Consider the following 22191-nt stretch of genomic DNA (forward strand, 5'->3'; position numbering starts at 1 on the left):
AAGAGTTTTCTATAATTCATCCTTAGAATTAGTCAGTAGCTAAGGAATCACCAGCCTCTCCCTAGTCGAAGGCCTAGAAATGTCTCAGCCAAAGGAATAGTCCAAAAATCCCTTATTAGGAGATATTATGCCAGCTCACTAAGATTGCTATGCTATTGCAGGGGCCACAATAATGGTAAAGAGAAGCAGTGTGAAGGAATTCTCCTCTGATACAGAAATAGAGGATTCTATGCAAGGGCTACAGTCAAACATGGTGAGCACCTTGAGCTTTACCACCAGGTAAGAGCCTCAGAGAACCCTGGTCCCCTATGGCTTTCTGAGAATCACTGGGCAATAAAAATTTGACTTAAATCAGAATATTTGCTTTATCAGCTCCTATACTAACCAATTGAATTGTTCCTCACCAACATGAATTCATCCCTACTTCTCCCAATATCATTAAGCTAAGCAAATATACCTCCCCCCAACATTGCTCAAATAATTTATATCTATGATAACCAAAGATTCTGTACCCAGTTTTCTTTCAGATTACCTTTCAAGCACTCTAGAAATGTGGGTTTGAGTGAAATTTCAACTACTTCCAAATGGCTTTTCTATTAATCCATCCCCTATTATTTCCAACAAATTGATGATGAGATTGCCTTTGTTTTTGAATCCACAAAATAGGGTCAACAAATTCTTCCTCCCCCATTTTCTTTTCCCTACAGATCTTTAGTACATTAAAACCTTGATTAACAGGGTTGGACGTGGAAGGTGATCTGTTTAGTAGATTTTAAACAGAGGGTTGATCTAATATGTTGGCAACATTTTAGTTTGGTAGCTATAGTATACCAGGAAAGTCTTTAATGATTGAGAATTGTGATTGTCTACAGGTAAGTATTGTATTATCAGCAGAGTGCAGTCATTGTGCTCTGGCATTACATAAGTTCAAAGGCTGGCTTTAAGCTGTGTGATCTTGGGCAAGTTGCTTTACTCCTATGTATCTCCATTTTGCTATCTTAAATAAGTATGACAGTAATGAATACTTTGTAGGTGTTTTATAATGATTCAATAAGATTAGTTATTTAAAACACTTTGCTTGATTCCTGGCTGAAAGTAAGTGCTCATGAAATGTTTGTTATTGAAATTATCAAATATTATATTAGGAAGGTGTATGAAATTGAACTGAATATGTAATAAGTGCAGAGTCTTCCAAGGATATGGATTTTGAAATAAATCCTTGATCTTGTTTTTGCTGTAATTTCACCTCTTTTATTAGTACATGAAGAATCATGCTTCTGTTTACTTGAGGACTGTGGATAGATGGTCTGGTTAATGGAGGTTTTACTCTACCTCTCCCACAGGTGAGGCAGGTGTCAGATGTTTGAGCCGCTAAAGGTGCCACCACTTCATGTGTGCACTTTCTAAGAGGAATATAAGTCTAAAAGTCATAGGAATTATAGTTTCTGCCCTTCTTGCCTTCCGTTCCAGGATTTTATGAAACTAAGTGAGATAATCTGTAGGATGGGATTAAGAACTGTTGGGAGGAAAGGTGCTGTGGAATTTCAGAAATTCACATTTTGCCTCACTCTTAATGACAACAAAACAGCTACAGACTAGCATTGGGATTTACAGATAATTTTTTCTTCTTTTAAAACGGTTGGTAAATAAGTATTTATTAAATACCTCTATGTGCTAAGTAGGCACTGTGCTTGATGCGTTTGTAAAAATAGAAATCATGTTTCAACCCCCGTGCAATCTAGTTGAGTAAACAAGATGAATTCATATGAAATAAATCAGAGGCCAAATAAGACAACATTCCTTCAAGTGCTACATTGGTGATTCTTGCAGGAGGTCAAAGGAGGAAGAAGTCAATGAGAAGTCTGGATAGATTGTTCCAGAAGGTTTCCTGTGGGAGGTGGAATTTAGAAAGGTAGAAGAGAGTGGGAATCTCACCTCTTGTGAAAGATGTGACATGGGCAAGGCATGGGGGAAAACATGGAGCCTTCCATGCACCAGCTAGCCTGACTGGAGGTGAGAATACATGGTGGAGTGCTGTGAGAAATAACATCTCAAATTTCTTAAGAATACATTCTTTGCTATTGGTATTGTGGCATGTGCGTATAAATGTGTGTACACTATGTATATGTTAATGCAAAGTTGTTACAAAAATATGATTCAAATTTTAAAATTGTTTTGAGAATATAAAGACAACATATGTGATAACACATAGAGTGGTCCAATCATGTTTATGCTTTCATTTATTCTTTCCCATGACTTCTCTGTAGTAATAGAGGATGGGCAAGTCACGGATAATCAAAAGCCACAGACAATCCTTAAATGTAATTGTAATCATTCAATTTCACTGACTTTTCTCACTGTTTTTTAGCGAAGCCATAAAAACAAAATGATTTAACTTATTGGTATTTTTCCCATTGTCTTTAATTCCCCCATTGCGATGATAAATAAGGAAATGGTCTAAAGCAGGCATCTAAAAGGAGAATTGATCCAGATGGCCTGATCCATCCATAGACTGGGCCTATCCGCCCTGTGTCTGGCCAGGGGACCCCTAAATATGCTTTAAAAGCCCCTAAAGAAGGGCAGAGGTGGTGATAGTTACCCATCCAGATCTTCTCCTAAGATGATGCTTAATCCACTTGCACCTCTTAATTTAAAAACAACATATGTTCACATGAACTACAGAGGCTTAGAGAAAAGACTAATCAGGGCCATACTGCTGATTAGACGGTGGTGTACATTTGAATACATGAATGCCATTTGTGAGTGAATTTCTGTGATAATTCCTCAATGGAGTTGGTTAGCTCAGTTGATTTAACTGTAGTGTTAATGGATCAGTAACAGATCCTGCTCCACTTAGTACTAGAGAATAGGGTTGGGATTCTTTGTTTTGTTTTTTGTTTATTACTCTTTTTATTTGCAAGGCAAAGATAACTCCAGCCAGCAAATTGGCAAACATATGTCTTAGGTAGCAACAATAAGTGGTAAAATACACTTGATGGCTTAATCCAGACAAGTAGGCATTATTGGGGAAAAAAATGTGAAATGTGTGGTATGTGCTATTTTTGATCCACTTTTGATGTGTTAATAGTACTACATTCACATACCAAAAACAGCGTAATATTATTTATAGTTTTGCTGACAATGGGCTTGATGCTTTTAAAGATGTAATCTTCAGGCCACCAGTGGGTTTTCTGGGAAGTTCAGAAACTACTCTCTTCTATTCTTAGTACTTGAAGCAATACAGACAGCCCTAACTTACACAAAAGTTATAGTCCAATATTTCATTGCACCCCTGGTATCTTTCTTTTCCCATAGAATAAACAATGTTATAAATAGCACTTGGATTCTCAGACTAGCACACAAAAATCTGTTTAATAGATGGTAATTAAATGTGTATTTGTAGAATAAATAAACAAACACTAGCTCTATTCACCTGAATTCTGTGTCCTTAAATCAAGGCGTCTTGTAATATTAGAGAGTGAAGATGAATATCCCCTTTTCATTTTCAGGTGATAAAGTTAGACCTATGCAAAACTTGATGATAAATAGAAATACATCTCAACCACTCCTGGAGCCCAGTTGCCTCTCTTCCAATTTCTTTGCCATACTGTGGCCACCCTACTTTGGGTAAGCTTAGGAGAGTTCTGCCCATTTTACTGTTCTACAGTCATTTACCATTCTCTGCTTCTCCTCTATCAAAATTCACTTTTTCAGTAAAACTTATTTTAATTAGATATTAGAAAAAAAGATTTAGATACAACTAAATCATATTGTAGTGTGTCTGACCAATAACACAACAACCACACTAAGTCATTCAGCATTTTCAAAAGTAAGTGTTTCCAAACTCAAGTAGATATTGATAGATATCTAATCAATGAAACAAAGATAGACAGAAATTTCCAAGCAGTGCATGATAGATCTGGGTCAAGAGAGGAAACCATTTCTAATAGAGAGGTTTGTCTTCTTTGGACACATTAGCCCTTCCCTAGAAATCCTCCATCCAGGTCTGCTGAATTCAACTCTTACACATTATATTGAAATCTAAGTACTTTCCCATATAACTTCCCTTCCCACTATGTCTTTGTGAAACTTATGGCTATGATCATATTTATAATATTAACTTCCTCTTCTTTTAGAGAGACCAGAGACCATGGACATTACTTTCTCTCTTTCCTAATGTCCAACCCAGCTCTTTAAAATTCAAGTGGCCCACAAATGTCAGCCATGAGCATTACCCCTGTGGCAAGCATGAGCCCTACATCATCACCCTTTTTAGCCTTTAAGCTTCAGTTTCCTCATCTGCAAATTAGAGATAATATTAAACCTAAATAGTTAAAATGTTGTGAGGATTGAATGAGATGAAACAGATTAAGTTCTTGTATAGTGCCTAACACACAGTAAAAATTGAACAGGTGAAAAATGGTTCATGTTGTTGTTGTTCTGTTCCTCCATCCCCTTCTGCCATCATTTCCCATGCTTTTGTAACCACTTTCTGCCACATTTAGGGGGAGAGGGTTTGAAGTTTAAGACCTTCCAGAATTTCATTCACTGTCTACCACCCCGCCCATAGACCATCAGCTCGAAGGAGCATGTCAACAGGGTTTTCAATGAGGATCTATAATGCAGCACCTCCCATGGTACAGTCACTTTGCCACATCCAAGTCTGCCTGCAGCTTGCTGTTCCCCCTCCAGAACACTCTTTTCATGGCAATTCTACCTCCTTCCTTGGCTGTTTTCCGGCACAACTAGTCCCATAGCAGTCTTCATTTTCCGAGCAAATTATAGTCCATTGAGAAAGACTGCCAGGATATTCTCTGCTGGGCCAGAAGCTTGTTAGTATAAGAGGTACACTGACCGTAAGGACATGTGGAAATCCATCCAACTGGGGGAAATTCTTTCTCTTCTGGCACACTCACTTCTTGGCCTATATAATTTATGCACAGGCATGACTCCTGAGACATCTGTCCCTAGGACCTCTCACTTTCAGGTGCTATGCCCCCTCACTGCACACACACACATTATTCTCTTAGGAAATGAAGCTGGACCCTTCTTCCCTTTTCTCTCAGTTCTGCACACCTTATTGGATTCTGTGCCCCAGATGATGTAGGCAAGAGAAATACCATCCTTTAGTCTCAGTGATGTCTGAACTACTAAGGACCAGCTTCCAGAGTCTTTCTAGGGGCAGAAGATTAGATATAAATCACCATACATTGTTCTTCTTTTCTCTCCACATCCTGTCTCCTGTCTGAGCTTTCTACAGAAACTGATCATATGAGATTATCTGAGCAGGTACTTTTTTTCTTTTCTTTCATATTAAGCTTTTAAAATGACTTTCCCTCTATATAAGCATAGACTTGTCTGAGTTAAATATAGTCCCTATCTAGTAAATCAAAAGCCTTCTTTGATTCCTTCATTCATATATGCTTATTGAATACGCCCTCACTGTAGCATTTCAAATCATGTTCTAGAAATCCACATTTACTTAATACTGTATAGCCAGCATTTCATCTTTCAGAGTTACTGTTCTCTAAGAGTCCAAATAGCACTTATGTTCCTAGTCCTATGATTTCCTGAGACTCCAGAACCTCTAAAGGTGCCTTTCTCATTTCAATTGATGTTATTGGGATACATACGAGTCACTAGCAAGAGTATGTGTCGGCTGTGAACTTTAATAAGCATCTTCATCAAGTCTCAACACAAAGTCCAAAGAAAACAGTAATACGAATGTATCCACATATAGTTATAGGTATAGGTATGGGGGTCGGGATAGAGATAGACACATGCACTACACATATGGAAAGGCTATCTTGAAGTTCCAAAGACAGATGAAAGAACTAGAGTGGCAGGGAATAGAAGAACAAAAATTTAGAAAGAATGCATAGGTACTTTCTTTTAGACTCTCTAAATTACTCTTTTCTAGTTCTTGTCTTGTGCCTATAGACAAAAATTAGATTTCCAAGAAGTAATGTGCCGTGACTCCAGCAAAGTACCATATATATAGGAATAATTTATCAAGTATGTATTGAATAAGTGAATTCTTTAGATTAACAAATAGTATTTTATTATTATTATTTAAAAATAGGAGACAAAAAAGCTTCGGGCTTCATAAAAGCGTCAGAGTAATACTGTGGAGAATTTAACACATCCCTTCGATTACACTTGTCTTCCTTGCCCTGTCTGTTTGACTAGCTTGGAAAGCTGTCATAAAGGAGGGACAAAGGCCTTTTATAAACCTCTTTGTGATTCTGTGGACAGGTCTTTAAGAAAAATGGAGTCAAATTCTCCTAGGACTTGTAGGTATGGAAATTTCCATTGACTTAGCTGGGCGGTAAGATGAGGAAGCAGCCCTCATAACATGGGACTAAAAATTACAGTGCAACTGTAACTGATTATTTACGGAGTGTATATATATATTTGCGTTAATTAATTAGTTTTTGCATGTTTTCATTTTTCTCATTTATAATCTTCTGAAAGGCAGGAATGAGACCTTGTCTGTTTCAGGTCGTATATAAAAGCCTAACTCCACAAGACAAGGTGAAGATGATGGGAAGCTGAGTCACTGTTTCTAAGTGAAACTCTATTCAAGCACTAAGGACATGACTTAGAGTTTCTAGGGAAAAAATGTGAAGTAGGCATTGCCATAGACTTTTCATTCTGCATTCTTTTCTCTCTGTTTGACACCCACCATCACCCTTCTCAGGTGCTCACACTCCCCACCTACTTACTATCCACATCAACATCTGCTCTTTGAACCATCATTTGCAAAAGCAGAAGTTTAAAATATTAACCCCTCCAGTGGTAGCTTTTCTTTAATCCAGGATCCAGGACTTCAGCTAAGGAACAAAGCCCTAACGGAGGGTTTCAGGCATCAATCAGAAGGGGAGGTGTGATTTTAGGCGACGTCCAGTAAGAGTCTCCTGTCCTACATTTAAGAGCACACCTCAAAGCCTATTGTGTGCTATGGCGTGTTAGTTTTTAGGTTACTGCAAGAGCGATCGAGGAGGAGGCTGCCTGGTCCCATGACTACAGCAAGGGCTCCAGAAATGGACTGTCCAGGGTCAGATCTCAGCTCTGTGACTTCCATGCTGTGTGATCATGAACAAGTCACTTACTGTTCTGTGGCTCAGATCTCTCATCTCTAAAACAAGTGGTACCACCAATCTCATAGGGCTGATGAGCAGATTAAGTGTAAGACTCTTGGCAAAGTTCCCAGCAGAGAGTAAGCACTCAATAAATGTTAGCAATTATCAAGACACCAAAGACAGGATTGTCCCACAAAATAATTGAACCTATGGTCTGTAGACTCACCTTAAAGCAGCTCTTGCTAAAATTTTACTAGCATTCTACATTTGTGTTAACACCAATAGTATGAGTAGGAAAGACAGAGGACTTCAAGATAAATGTCATTTCAATTTAAATCTGAGGGGTGACAATGCTGCAGCAGAACTCACTTTTAGTAACACGAGGGGTGGACCCAATTCCCATCTCCCCATGAAGCAATGTAGCCTTTGCCTGGTAGGAACGATTTCTCTTTATTAGCCCTTTCTCTAAAGACGTGAGACTATAAGAATTTCCAGCCTATGTGAGACCCATGCTAGGCTCCTAAAGACCACAGTGGCTTTGATAGTGAAAGTCCAGGACAGGACCATAATTATCCTGAACTCAGCATCAAATATCAGGGATGTTTACCCAATGTATTATTCATTTTCATGCAGTTATTTATAACTTTTCATCCAGACTTGCCCAGAACATGTTAATTTTTGAGTCTGTAACAGTCCCCAAATAATTGGGAAAATCTTTCTTACCAAGAGAGGATTAAGCAAAGGCATCTTTAGCAAATGCCTCTCCTCCCCACTCCAGAACCCACTTCCCTTCCCTTCCCTGCGTCTTGTCTTGTTCTGCAGCTGGCCTACGAAGGCAAACACAGGCGGGCAAAACTTCAGGGTTGCTGGGTAGATTTGCACCTTAGCAGCTGTCTTCAGCACATGCACAGCCATCAGGACAATAAAATATTGTTCATTGCTTCTACCCCCACAACCAATTAGGTCAGCTGTAAATATTGGAATTGCTTGGTAAACATACTGGAAGATTGTGCTGACTTGTTAATATAAGTGAAAATGTAATTAGATTTATAACACTTTTCTTCCAAACCGTAATTTACAACAACAACAGAAGAAAAAAAAATTCTCTTGCAACCTGCTGAAGTATCATTATTAAAATGCACATGAAAAGTCAATTATGCCAGAGGGAGGTATTTAAGAGAAGTGAGTTTCCATACCCTGGGATTACACCACGGGGATTACATATTTCTTATTCATTTATTTTTTTTCCCTGAGATCTTTTGCTGCTGCCAAATGAAAAGGAACAGATATTTTACTTATTTCACTCTGAAATATCGCTGCAGATAGTGCTAAAAAGTAAACTAAATAACCTGGCTCCCTGGAAACCTGCTTTGCTCTCCTGAAAGCCCCAGGAAAAGCCGAGTCGTCAACATTCTTTTTTATTTATAAACCCAACTCTCTTTAAGCAATAGGCATATCCCTTAAAACATGTGGAAATCAAATATTTTTTTCTAAATGTTATTCTCTTTTATATTCTGAGTAGATTATTATATGTAATTCTACGGAGAATTCTTATGTAAAGACAAGAAATAACCCCTTTTTTTCATTTTAAAACCTGGAGTCTCCTCTATTCCCAGGGTCATATTGCAAGCACAGCTCTACCTGCAAACAAGATGGCACAGGTGCCACCACTTGCCCTGGCTGGGCCAGGAGGCACTGGTGTCTGTGCGCTGAGCTGGGCTTTCTCTGCTGCAGGGGCCTCTATGGGTCGGGCGGAGTTCCACCCCTCTTCTAGAGGCTGTGATTCTAATCTCAGTGCCAATTTGAGCCCAGACGGGTTGCTACCTCTCTGCTTTCTGGTTTCCTCATAATGAAATGTAAGTATTGTTATATCTTATCTGAGTTGAAGCTACCCGTGGGGAAAAGCTAGTTTAAAAAAAATCATCAAGCAATTTATACATGTGAGAGAAGCTTCCATTTTCAGTCTCAAACTTCTCCTAAAATGTTCAGTTTAGATAATGGAAGAAATCTTTAATATACAATTTTTTAGAATTGCTGGTGCATATATTGCAGATAAATTACTCTTTGGGGGAAGATTCTGGTGTTGCTATATAAGAATCAATCAATAAAGTAAATCACATGGATCTGTGCATATATATGTATATGATTTACTTTATCTATTTATACTTACTTCACACCTACACATACATACAGTACAGATGGGCATATTTACAGGAAGATCTAGAGGAGCCTGATATGGGGAGTTGCAAACTTTACAGACTTTGATTCAAAGCAGCATCTTAATCCATTGGTATGCTCAATAATTGAGAAGAATGCAAATAGTTTTGCAACATAAAACTGTTCACAGTTTTTATTGATTGATGCAATAATTATGATTAATACCTTTATAGTTGCATTTCATTACAAGTAAAGAGCATATTAATATTTCTAATTCTTAAAATAATATTTCATGGAAAACTTTTTTGTACTGATTAGCTAGATTTGCTTCAACGGAAATATTCTGTTAGATTTTACAGTCAGCAAAGCCTGGTGCCTGACTTTTACACTGTTTTGGGGGTCAACCTGAATATTCTTGCAGCTTTCTAAACATCCCCAGTTTCCACTTTTGCCCACAGCAGCTGCCAGGGCCATGGGTGATATGTTTCTTTTTTTCTCACTTGTCTTCTGTTTTACTCCTTTGAGAAACCCTTTTGTGGATCAGCATCGGAAACCAGTTTTAAGAGACTTCGAGGTGGCTCAGAGGTAAAAGATAACTGGAAAGGATTTGTAGGGCCAGGTCAAGTATCTGCTTGGCCTGTGAGCTCAGTCTTCCAGGAACAGTTCTCAGCACCCACACCTCACCCAGAGTCATCGATTAGCATCTGTATCCTTTAAGCTCACCCAGGTGAAGGAGGCAAAAAAAATCAATGAACCCAGTAGCATAAGGCTCTGACCTCTCTATATGGATTCTTTTTTTTTTTTTTTTTTTAAAGCTAATTTGTAGGGGGAAAAGGTGAACACATTAAAGAATAAAACAGGCAGAAACTATCCTGGGTGAGTTTACATTTATCCAGTTTTTCAAAGTCAACGGCCTATGTCAGATGATTCTAAATCTTCAGGGTTGTTTGGGACCAGCAAAAAGAACACAGGAGAAATGTGTTTTTACAGTATGCATCAGCAGATTCTCTCTATCAACTCTGATTACAGTCTTCCTTCCAGAAGATCTGTCGAGGTCTACCTTCCCACTTGGAACCTTTTCCTTTCCTGGGGGGAAGGGGGGTAGAGGAAAATGGTTCTGAGTCCAGCACACTCACTCTTTCACCAGATGCTCTCATCTCCACCTCCAGATCTGTGAAGCTGCCTCCGTTCCCTTTCTCCTTCCCTTACTCCTTCTTTACTCTCCTTCCTTTTACTGTTTCAGCCACTGAATCTTCTTGTACCATTTTTCCAAGCCAAGAAACAACAGAAGAGTAGCGAAGGAATGAGACAGTAATTCCCAGGAATACGGAGATGTGTATGTAGGCATGGATATAAAAATTTCAGGGGATGGGAGCCTTCTTCAGATGGTGTCCTGACCCAGGATCTAAGACTACCTCCTGGCTGCTTGTTTTCACACTGAGAATCACAGTGGACAAGGCTCAGTGCTAATGCCTGGAGCACTGAAGTTGAAAGGAAGTGAAAAGAAATGGAGAAGTAGGAAAAGGACTTGGATTCTGGAACAGTGTCACTATACCAAATTAGAAGAGAAAATTATAAAATAAAAACCTTCCGCAAGTACCTGATTTCTAACCTGCCTCTAATAACAGTACTCAGAAACACAGTCTAAGATAGGCAGAAGGAAACAATAAAACAGTGAACCGAGCTAACTCTATCAACAGCTAACACCTGGGCTGGCAGTCTTGGTAAGGGTTAAAAGAATCAAGTGAGGAAGCTGTGAGATAGGTTTCTTTCCCAAATTCCATCAATTCTCGTGTTTTTTTCTATTTTACCCCTGAAAATATCTTGAATCTCTCTACGTTTTTCATCTCTAATTGTAATCCCAATCCAAGCCACCATCTTCTCTTTCTAGACCACTGTTGAAATGGCCTTTGACCTGGTCTCCCACATCTCCTCCTGTCCCTTCTTATCTATTCCTATATTACTTTTAGGAAGATGTGTCAAAAATGAAAATAGATATACCTATATATGTAAATATCTTGCCTCAACAAAGTACACAGTGGTATAGCGAACACGTGTGGTGCCCATTAAATAGTAAATCTATCCTCAAGGAGCATGTATGTGATATGCCAGAAAAAAGGAGGCATCAACTAATTGTAGAATGGATCGAATAAATCAATGCACTGCATATTTCCATCTAATATGTGGTAAGTGCCTTTGATGTGCACTGTGCTTTCACAGATTCATTAATTAGCAAGTTGTATTGAGAGATGGGTGGGGTATTGTGTTAGAGATCAGAAAATTAGTGAAATTAATAAGGAAGCCTTCCTGAAGGAGGCAGATCTTGAGCTGCATTTGAAATGCCAAATGCTTTAACAGCTGGCATACCATGATCTGCATGAATAACAAATAGTTAATACAAAGCAAAGCAAATCTGATTGAAAGAAAATGCAGGTTGGCTTTCCTTCACATGAAACTTACCTGGCAACTGGTAAAGCATTAGGACTTTGCTCAAGTCATTTTCTCAGGTATTCTCAAAGCCCTGCCTAGAGTAGGCACTGTAAAGACTGGTTTATGGCTCAGATACTTGTTACATTTTTATAAGGCTTGGAAACTTAGATGTTGTTCAGTGCAGCTGCCAATCAAGTACCTGCATAAAAGCAAGACAAACATAACAATAACTGCTGAGCACTCCAGTGTTCAGAGACTCGGGCAGGATGCACTGCAGGCTTTATGAATGTGTGAGAGTGAATACACAGAAGCTGGGGAAAAGGTCATTGGTATTTTTGGAGCAATAAATCAAGTATGGAAAGATTTGCATTTTGGCTGTATAACATACAGGACTGGATTAGAGGGAGAGAATACTTTGAAGTAATATTTCTCCACTGACTTGTTTTATTAGCTTCCTTTAAACATGTTACATTATTGCTTATAGAATTTCATTTACTTGGATTGGCAGCTTGATAAATACGTCTATTGGCGATGATTTGGATTGCTCTGGGCATTAATATTATTAAAACCTGTCACAACGAAATGTCTGAAAGATGACTTACTGTAAAGATTACAGCATGAAATAAATCATCCCGTGGTATTTGTTACCATTTATGGCCTCTTGGAGCTGAGTCAATCCCTTTTTATGTTGCATTATTTTTCAAGTTTTTACAGCCTTACATTATATATTGCTGTCAGAAATGAACAGATGGGGTGTTGAACATGAGCTTTCTGAATAATTCCCACCCTCCAGTTATTTGTATGAAGGACAAGTGCAAAACCGTGTTCTCGAGTGAAAAGGACAGAAAGAGGTGGAGAAGCTGCTGTTGAGGAAAAGGGATCCCTTTTGTCAGACCGTTTAGGCCAATTCCACCAGCTGGTTGGAATCCCTGACTGGCAATCACCCTGTCTGGGTTTCAAGCAAGAGATGAGGTGGCTGTATTTGGCTCCAAGGAGCCAACAAACGCTGTTTTCAAATGCATTTTCTCAGAGCGCCTCTTGCTGAGAAACCTCCACATTTGGGGGTGTATGTCATACTCTCTTCCTAAAAAGCTGAGAAATTTGAAAAAACACACACGAAAAATAGCAGAACAAGAAGAAGGACACATTGAAAGGATTTAATATTCTTTGAGTGAGTGACGAATGTGCGAGCATCTCATGGGGGTGCACAAAGGATTCTGTGCAATCTGAATTGTGCAGCAGGGCCCTTGGAATCAGTGTAAAAGGAATAAAAGGAGCCCCATGGAGGTTTTCGGCCCCTCATAGAGGAGGCAGGAACAGAGTTCTCCAAGGTCTTGTACACACTGAAGCGATGTGTGCCCTTGGAAGTCTTTAGCTGTCCTCCTCTGATGGGGCCAGGCAGCTGCCTAATTGTCGCACGAGCCCCTCTGCAGAGTCCTGAGGCTTTGTCACCATTGGAGGAGGAGAGAAAACTAACGCGTTAAAAAGCCAACCAATTTTTTAATAAGGGGGAAGCATGTGTGAATTTTCCTCATCTACCTTTCCTACTCACCACTACATCCATTCTGAGTGGTTCTATAAAGTACTGGCACACTGTAGAGGAACACGTAATAGACCCAGAGTCTGGATGATGGGAATCCAAAGTCCTTGCTTACCATCTTGGGATTTCCAGTGAGTTGCTTACTTTCACATCATCCTAAAATGTGGATAAGAGTATTTTTCCTGCTTACCTCATGGTGTTGCTGTGAAAAGTCAAATCGTACAAGACACACACACACACACACACACACACACACACACTTTAAAGTTTACTCACTCCTATATCTGTCAAAGGTGGGTATTTTAATCACCACATTGCAACCACATTCTTGCCTTCTCTCCTATAAAGCTCTGCATTTTCTCGAGTTTATCTCTCAGTTTTACTCATCTCCTTATCCCTAGATCCTTTAATGTCAAGCCCTCCCTCCCCAATCTCTTAAAGTTGTTACTTTACTAGGAGTGATTTGTAGACAAAAAATCTGAGCTTCAGCAGCTCCCTCCCCAAGACCAGACCCATTCTCTCATGCTGTACCTCTGACTCCCGTGTCCCTCATCTCTTCTTCTGTGTCATCTTCCCAGGGATGTTGCATATGAGTTTCTGCTTATTTGTCACATTTGCCTGAGGATGCCATCTGGATACGCCCATTTAAATGTTGACATTTACCAGTCATACCTGAAACAAGCAGAATTGAAGAGGACTGCTTCATTCTAGGCAAAGTTCACAGCTTTGCCGTCTTTCATTTGAGATTTCACTCTCTAGTAGAGCAGAAAGTTTTCTGCCCTTAATCTACGGAGAGAGTACCAAAGAGTAAATTTCAGAGTTGGTGAGTTGATAAAGGTAGTCAATTAGTTATGCAGAATTGATTTTCTGTATCCTGGTAAGGAAGACACTCCTCTCTCCATCTCTCTGTCTCTCTATCTCTCTCTGTCCCTCTCTCTCTCTCTCTCATTCTCTCTGTTTTCCTCATTGCTCCCCCAGGAAGAAACATTTGCATAAGCCCCATCGCCAACCCATCAAATTGGCAATGCTGAACCCACGTAGTCTGACACATAAATTCGTAACTCTTAAATTTTACGTCTCTCTATAAAATATGCATTTCTCTTTTTTCTTTTTCTTCCTCTCTCCCTTCTCCCCTCCATCCCTTTTCCTATCCCTCCCTTCTTTTCTTACTTCTTTATCTTTTAAATTTTATTTACTTTTGCTTCCCCAGAGGTGTACTGATTGAGCCATCAAAGTTCTTAGCCTCTTTTGCATAAACATCATGATGTCTCTGTTTCCATATAGCAGCTCTCTTGTGATCTGATGAGGCCATAATTCGACAAGCTAAACAATCAATGAATTGCCTTTTCTGTACTCTGGAAAATTGTTATGGACGTGCCTTCAATGTTCTTTCACCCAGTGCCACGCTGAGAAAACTGATGCTCACCAATTTCCCCATCAGTCCATGGCCTTCCATACCTTAAATAAGAGAAGCATGACACTAAGCTTGAAGGCTGACCCTCTTATTCACTGGCAGCCACATAATTTCTCTAGGCTAAATCCTCTATCTGTAAAATCAGAGAGGAGATGAGACATGATCATCTAAATCTCTTTCGAGAGTTAAGTTATCACTTGCTCCTGTTCCGGATGCCATATCTTGAAACATCCTCATAGAAACTGATTTCTCCTTCCTTTGCCTTTTCTGGAGAGAAGGGATTCTCCCGATGATAATTACCAAATCTCTTTCTCTGACTAATTTCAAGATAGTACCTCATGAAGAGTTTACAAATCCTTCTCCTCCTTGTTTTAGGTCTCATTAAAAAATTTATCATGAATCCACTAAAACCATTAAGCCATTCATTAAACTATCTTAAAGGTGTGTTTGTGTGTGTGCGTGTGTGTGTTGGGTGTGGGATCAGGAAGAGATGCAATATGACCCAGAGCGACCTGACATAATAAAGTTTTATAGTAATGTCTAATTACTGCTACCTACCTCTCTATTATTAATTCCACAATCCCAGCACATAAAATAACTTAATCATTTTCAGAATTTGCATGACTAATGGAGTGAGTTCTGATAGAATAAGGATAAGTTTCATAATTAGGTTTTTCCAGGAACTTGTGCAAACCAGTCTATTTATAATTTGGTCAGCTCCTGATTTTTAATGAGGGCACTGAGAGTGACTGAAGCCTCTGGCAGCATTCACTTTATATTTTAATTACCCACAGTAATTCTGAGAATTACACACATGTTATAAATCACATCATAATGACCCATGAAGAAAGTATATTTAATTACTGAAAGGGGAGTTCTCAGATTAAACAGGTAGATGGGATGTGCTGAAATGTGAACCATGATAGAAAGCTGAGCTGCTTGATTCTGTGACATGGAAGAACCAGCCTCTGAAACTTGCATTATAGAGAATACGGAGAGCCATTGCCAAATTTCCAATTTTAGCTCCAACATTAAAGAGCTTTGAAGTCATCCCTTCTGTCTTTACAAGAAGAAAAAACTGAACAAACTGAAAATTAAAGACTTTTCTTCACCCATCAGAGAGCTGAGGTTGCAGGGCAAACCATCACCCTGAAATGTGGAGAGTCACAGCCGAGATCCGCTTACCTGGGGAAGGAGCCACTGATCCACAAACTGGTAGGAACACTTAAATGGTAATTTTAATGAATTACTGGAGGTTGAGTGTGGACTAGGTGAAGAGTGTGAGACTCCTTGGGGCTACAGGCTTAGAGGGACCTCCACCCTTTGGGGGGTTTTCCCTCTAGGAACTCTACCAAATTCTCACAGTGAAGAGCGAAGAAAAATCCCCTCAGTAACTCTGAGAAGGGAGGAGTAACTATAGCGAAATAAACCCAGAGGGTTCTCCGTAACAAAGCCCCACTCTTCAGGGGAAAAGACGTTACCAATACCTCTCCTCAGGTGAGGGAATGCCATTTCTCCCCCTCTAGCCTCCTCTAGCCTTCTTGTCTCACCTGAGGGGAGCAAGCCGGAGCTAAGATACATTTGTGAAGCTCACAGCTCCAAGATACAAGCCAACTGAAAAACAGAAATTTAACCACAAAATGATAGAATCTTCCCCTCTCCCACACGTTACTACCACACTAGCAGGACTCCAGTATAGCAACAATGAATTATAGTTGAAAGAGCTGCAAGGTGCAGACTATACAAGGAAGAGTTCTGAGAGAAGCCCAAAGACAATAAAGGAGACAAAAATCAAGGACACTAGAGGAATTGGTAGCTTCTGGAAACTACAGCTACAGCAAACATTAAACACGGTGCAATTGCTTGCCAGATTAACATAAAACCTCACACTACAGGGGCCGGGCCAGTGGCACAAGCGGTTAACTGCGTGCGCTCCACTGCAGTGGCCCAGGGTTTGCTGGTTCGGATCCCGGGCGCACACCGACACACTGCTTGGCAAGCCATGCTGTGGCGGCGTGCCATATAAAGTGGAGGAAGATGGGCATGGATGTTAGCCCAGGGCCAGTCTTCCTCAGCAAAAAGAGGAGAATTGGCAGATGTTAGCTCAGGGCTGATCTTCCTCACACACACAAAAAAAAACCTCACACTACAGATCTGTTTAATTTAGTTCCTATTACATCATATTTCATTGTAAAAAAAGTTACAAAGCATGCTAAAAGGCAAGAAAAAACACTATCTGAAGAGACAAAGCAGGTATTAAAACATCAATCAGGAATTTCATCAATATGGGGTTATTAGAGAGGGAATTTAAAATAAATGTGATGGATATGTTAAGGGCTCTGAGGAAAAAGACAACATGGAAGAACAAATAGATAATGTAAGCAGAGAGATGGAAACTCTAAGAAAGAAAAGGAAATGCTAGAGATCAAAAATACTGTAACAGAAATTTTTTAAAAATTGTCTTGATAGGCTCACCAGTAGACTGGGCACTGATCTTGAAGATATGTCATCAGAAATTTCCCAAACTGATACAAAACAGAAAAAAGAAGGATAAAAAAACAGAAAATCTGAAGAAATATGAGCAATTTCAAAATGTGTGACATGTATATAATTGGTATATGAGGAGAAGAAAGAGAAGAAATATATAATTAATACTGGCTGAAAACTTTCCAAAATTAATGACACCAAGTCACAGATCCAAAAAACTTAGAGAATACCAGGTATGCTAAATACCAAAATAGCCACAACTCTGCCCATAATATTCAAACTGTTGAAAAGTAAAGACAAAGAGAAGATTGCAAAAGAAGCCAGAAGGGAAAAAACACCCTACCTATAGAGGAACAAGGATAAGAATTAGAGAAGTCTTTTTGTCAGAAACCATAATAAAGAAGTAGAGTGAAATATTTAAAGTATTGAAAGATTAAAAAAAAAACACCAACCTAAAATTTTGTATGCAGTGAAATTTTCCTTTAAATGTAAAGGAATATTAAAGACTTTTTCAGACAAACATAAACTTAGAGAATTCATCACCAGCATATCTGCCCTGAAAGAAACGTCTGAAGAAGATAGGAAGGTTTTCAGGAAGGAGGAAAATGATATAGGTCAGAAACTCAAATCTACATAAAGAAAAGAAGAGCATTAGCGAAGGGATAAATGAAGATACAATAAAATCTTTTATTTTTCTTCTACTTCATTGATCTAAAATATAACTATTTAAAGTAATAATAGTAAAATTGTATTGGGTGATTATAGCATATATAATAACAGCAATGTCATGAGAGGTAGGAGGGAGGAACCAGGAATTCTCTGTTATAAGCTGCCAGCGCCACACATGAAGAAGTATAGTGTTATTTGAAGATGGACTTAGATTAAAAATGTACAATGCAAGCTTGAAGGCAATTCCTAATTTTTTTAAAAAAAAGAAATACATGTAATATGCTAAGAGAGGAGATAAAATGGAATCATATAAAATGCTCAATTAAAACCAGAGAAGGCCAAGGAAAAGAGGCGAGAGAAGAACAAATACAGGTAGCAAACAGTTACAAACATGGTAGACATTAATCCAACTATATCAATAATTGTTTTTAATAAGAATAGTATAAGTAAAACAATTAAAAAGTAGATATTGTCACAGTGGATGAAGAAATAGAACCCAACTGTATGCTATCTATAAGAAATCCACTGTAATTATAACTATTTGTATAGGTTAAAAATGAAAAGATGGAGAAAGACAAACCATGCTAACACTAATCAGAAAGAAAACTTTAGTAGCTGTATTAATTTTAGTCAAAGAAGATTCAGAACAAGGAAAATTGTCACAGATAAGGAGTGACTTTACATAATGATAAAGAGGTCAATCCTTCAAGAAGGTATAACAGTCCTAATCATATATGCACCTAAAAACAGAGCATCAAAATACATGGAGCAAAAGTTGTTAGAACTGAAAGGAGAAATAGACAAATCTGTTATTAAAGTTGGAGATTTCATGACCATTTTTGTAGTAGTTGATCACATTAGCAGAAAACCAGTAAATATATAGTTGATCTGAACAGCATTCTTTATTAAATTGATCTAATTGACATTTGGAGAATACTCCAACAATAGCAAAATGCACATTCTTTTTTTTTTTTTTTTTTTTAATTTTTTGTTTATTGCAGTAACATTGGTTTATAACATTGTAAAAATTTCAGGTGTACATCATTGTACTTCTATTTCTGCATGGACTACATCATGTTCACCACCAAAATACTAATTACAACCCATCACCACACACATGTACCAAATTATCCCTTTCACCCTCCTCCCTCCCCCCTTCCCCTCTGGTAACCACCAATCCAATCTCTGTCCCTATGTATTTGTTTATTGTTGTTATTATCTACTACTTAATGAAGGAAATCATACGGTATTTGACCTTCTCCCTCTGACTTATTTCACTTTGCATTATACCCTCAATGTCCATCCATGTTGTCACAAATGGCTGGATTCTTAAGTGCACAAAATAGACCACGTTCTGGTCCATAGAATATACATTAACAAATGTAAAAGAATGGAAATTATGCAAAGTGTGTTCTCAGAACTCAATAAGAAATCAATAACCCCCAAACATGTAGAAATAAACAACTTCTAAATAACACATAGGTCAAAGAAGTCTAGAGAGAAATTTCAAAACATCTTGAACTAAAGAAAAATGAAAATATAAATTATCAAAATTGGTGGAATGAAGCAAAATCAGTTCCTGAAGGGAAATTTATGACATTAAATGCATATATTAGAAAAGAGGAAAAACTAAAATCAATAATCTAAGCTTCTACCTTAAGAAACCAGAGAAAGAAAAAAATTTAAGCCTAAAGCAAACAGAAAAAAAATAATAATGAAATTAGAGGATAAATCAATTAAAATGAAAACAGGAAAACAAAAGAGAAACATCAACAAAACTCAAACTTTGGAAATATCAATAAAACTTATAAACTTCTAGCCAGACTAAATGAAAAAGGGGTCATAACTACTGTTCCCATGGACCTTAAAAAGGTAATACAGGAATTCTGAGAACTATAAGCAAAGAATTTGATAATTTAGATGGTATGGGACAATCCCTTGAAAAACACAAAGTACCAAAACTCAAACAGAGAGAAGTAAATAATTTGAATAGGCCTCTATTTATTAAACAAGTTGATCCAATGATTCATAAAATTTCCCCTCCGCCCTCCGAAAAAAAGTACTAAGGCCGGAAGTTTTCACTGGTTAATTCTATCAAACATTTAAGAAACGATACCAGTTCTCCACAATTTCTTTCAGAAAATAGAAGTAGACTGTATACTTCCTAACTAAAGGCCAGTATTACCCTAATCCAAAAATGAGATATACATATTACAAGAAAGGAACAGTATAGGCCAATATCTCACAGGAACATAATGTAAAAATCCTTAACAAAATAAAGGCAATTCAAATACAACAATGTATGAAAAGAATTATGTACCACGACCACGTAGGATTTATTCCAGCTGTGCAAGGCTGGTTCAACAATGAAAATCAATCAGTGTAATCAACTACATCAACAGACTAAAGAAGAAAAATCATATGATCATTTCAATTGATTCACAAAAAACATTTGGCAAAATACAACACTCAGTCATGATGAAAAAAAAAATCTCAGCTAACTAGGAAAAGAGAGGAACTTCCTCAACTTGATAAAGAATATCGACAAAAAACCTGCATGTAACATCACACTTAATGGTCAGATACTGGATGCCTCCCCCTTAAGATCAGGAACAAGCCAAGGATATACACTCGCCCCTCTCCTATTTAACAACATTCTGGATGTCCTAGCAAGTGAAATAAGGCAAAACAAGGACAATAAAAGCTGTACAGATTGGAAAGGAAGAAGTAAAATTATCTTTCCTCACAGATGATACTATTATCTCTGTAGAAATACCAGATTCTACAAAAATATACCTGCAACTATTAGTTGATTACAGCAAAGTCACGGAGTATAAGGTTAGTACTGTATACTAGAGTCAACTGTTTTCCTACCATAAACTGGAATTTGAAATTTTAAAAATATCGTTTATAAAGCACAAAAAAATAATGTATATATCTCACAAAATAAGTGTAGAATCTACATACAAAAAACAAAACTTTTATGAAAGAAATTAAAAAGAATCTAAATAAATGCAGAAATATTCCATATTCATTGATTGGAAGACTCAATATTGTTTAAATGTCAATTTTTCTCAATTTGATCTATAAGTGCAACACAATTCAAATCAAAATTCCAGCAAGCTATTTTGTAGATATTGACAAACTGATTCTAAAGTTTATTTGAAAAGGTAAAAGTTCTAGAATAGCCAACATGATACTGAAGAAGAAAGTTGGAGGACTCATACTGCCCAATTGCAAAACTTACCATAAAGCTACATTAATCAAGACATCACAGTATTGGTAAAAGAATAGACACATCAATTAATGGAACACATACAAAGCTCAGAAATAGGACCACACAAATGTGGTCAATTGGCGTTTGACAAAGGAACAAAAGCAACTTAGTGGAAAAAGGGTAAACTTTTCAACGAGAGGTAATGGAACCAGTGTATGTCCATATGCAAAAACAAACAAACAACCTAGATGTAGACATTACATCTTTAACAAAGATTGGCTCAAAATGGATTATATGTCTAAATGTAAAATGCAAAACTACAAAACTTCTGAAAGAAAACAGGAGAAGTCTAGGCAAACTTAGGTTTGTGAATGAGTGTTTAGATAAAACACCAAAAGTACAATCCAGAAAAGAAAATATTATAAGATCAGTAAGTTGGAATTGAATAAAATCAAAAGCTTCTGCTCTTCAAAAAGACACTATTTAAAAAATGAAAAGATAAGCCACAGAGTGGGAACAAATATTTGCAAAACACATATCTGATAAAGGACTTGTATCCAAAATAAACAAAGAACTCTTAAAACTCAATAAGAAAACAAACAATCCAATTAAAAAATGGGCTAAATAACTAAATGATGGCTCACCAAAGAAGATATACAGATGGAAAATAAACGTGGAAAGATGCTCAAGTCATTTGTCATTACAGAATTGCAAATTAAAACAACAATGAGATACCACTACCTACCTATTTTTGTGTGTGTGTGTGTGAGGAAGATCAGCCCTGAACTAACATCTATGCTAATCCTCCTCTTTTTGCTGAGGAAGACCAACTCTGAGCTAACATCTATTGCCAATCCTCCTCCTTTTTTTCTTCCCCAAAGCTCCAGTGGATAGTTGTATGTCATAGCTGCACATCCTTCTAGTTGCTGTATGTGGGACGTGGCCTCAGCGTGGCCGGAGAAGCAGTGCGTTGGTGCACGCCCGGGATCCGAACCCAGGCTGCCAGCAGCGAAGCGCACGCACTTAAACCGCTAAGCCACCGGGCCGGCCAACTACCTACCTATTGATTTGACTGAAATTCAACGAAACTGACACTACCAATTGCTTCCATGATGTATAGCAATAGGAACTCTCATTCAGTGATGGTGGGAATGCAAAATGGCACAGTCATTTTGGAAGATGGTTTGGTGGTTTC

At 38.0% G+C, this 22191-nt stretch overlaps 1 protein-coding gene across 1 annotated transcript in view; it reads left to right on the top strand.

The window, feature by feature from the left end:
• The window catches only part of KCNU1 (potassium calcium-activated channel subfamily U member 1), a 134223-nt gene that overhangs the window by 70217 nt on the left and 41815 nt on the right, over positions 1-22191 (top strand). The window contains 2 exon segments of the mRNA XM_058524865.1: positions 162-253; positions 13103-13116. Of these exon segments, the coding sequence (XP_058380848.1) occupies positions 162-253; positions 13103-13116 (106 nt within the window).

Source organism: Diceros bicornis, chromosome 29, assembly GCF_020826845.1.
Source record: "Diceros bicornis minor isolate mBicDic1 chromosome 29, mDicBic1.mat.cur, whole genome shotgun sequence".
NCBI classification, from domain to species: Eukaryota; Metazoa; Chordata; class Mammalia; order Perissodactyla; family Rhinocerotidae; genus Diceros; species Diceros bicornis.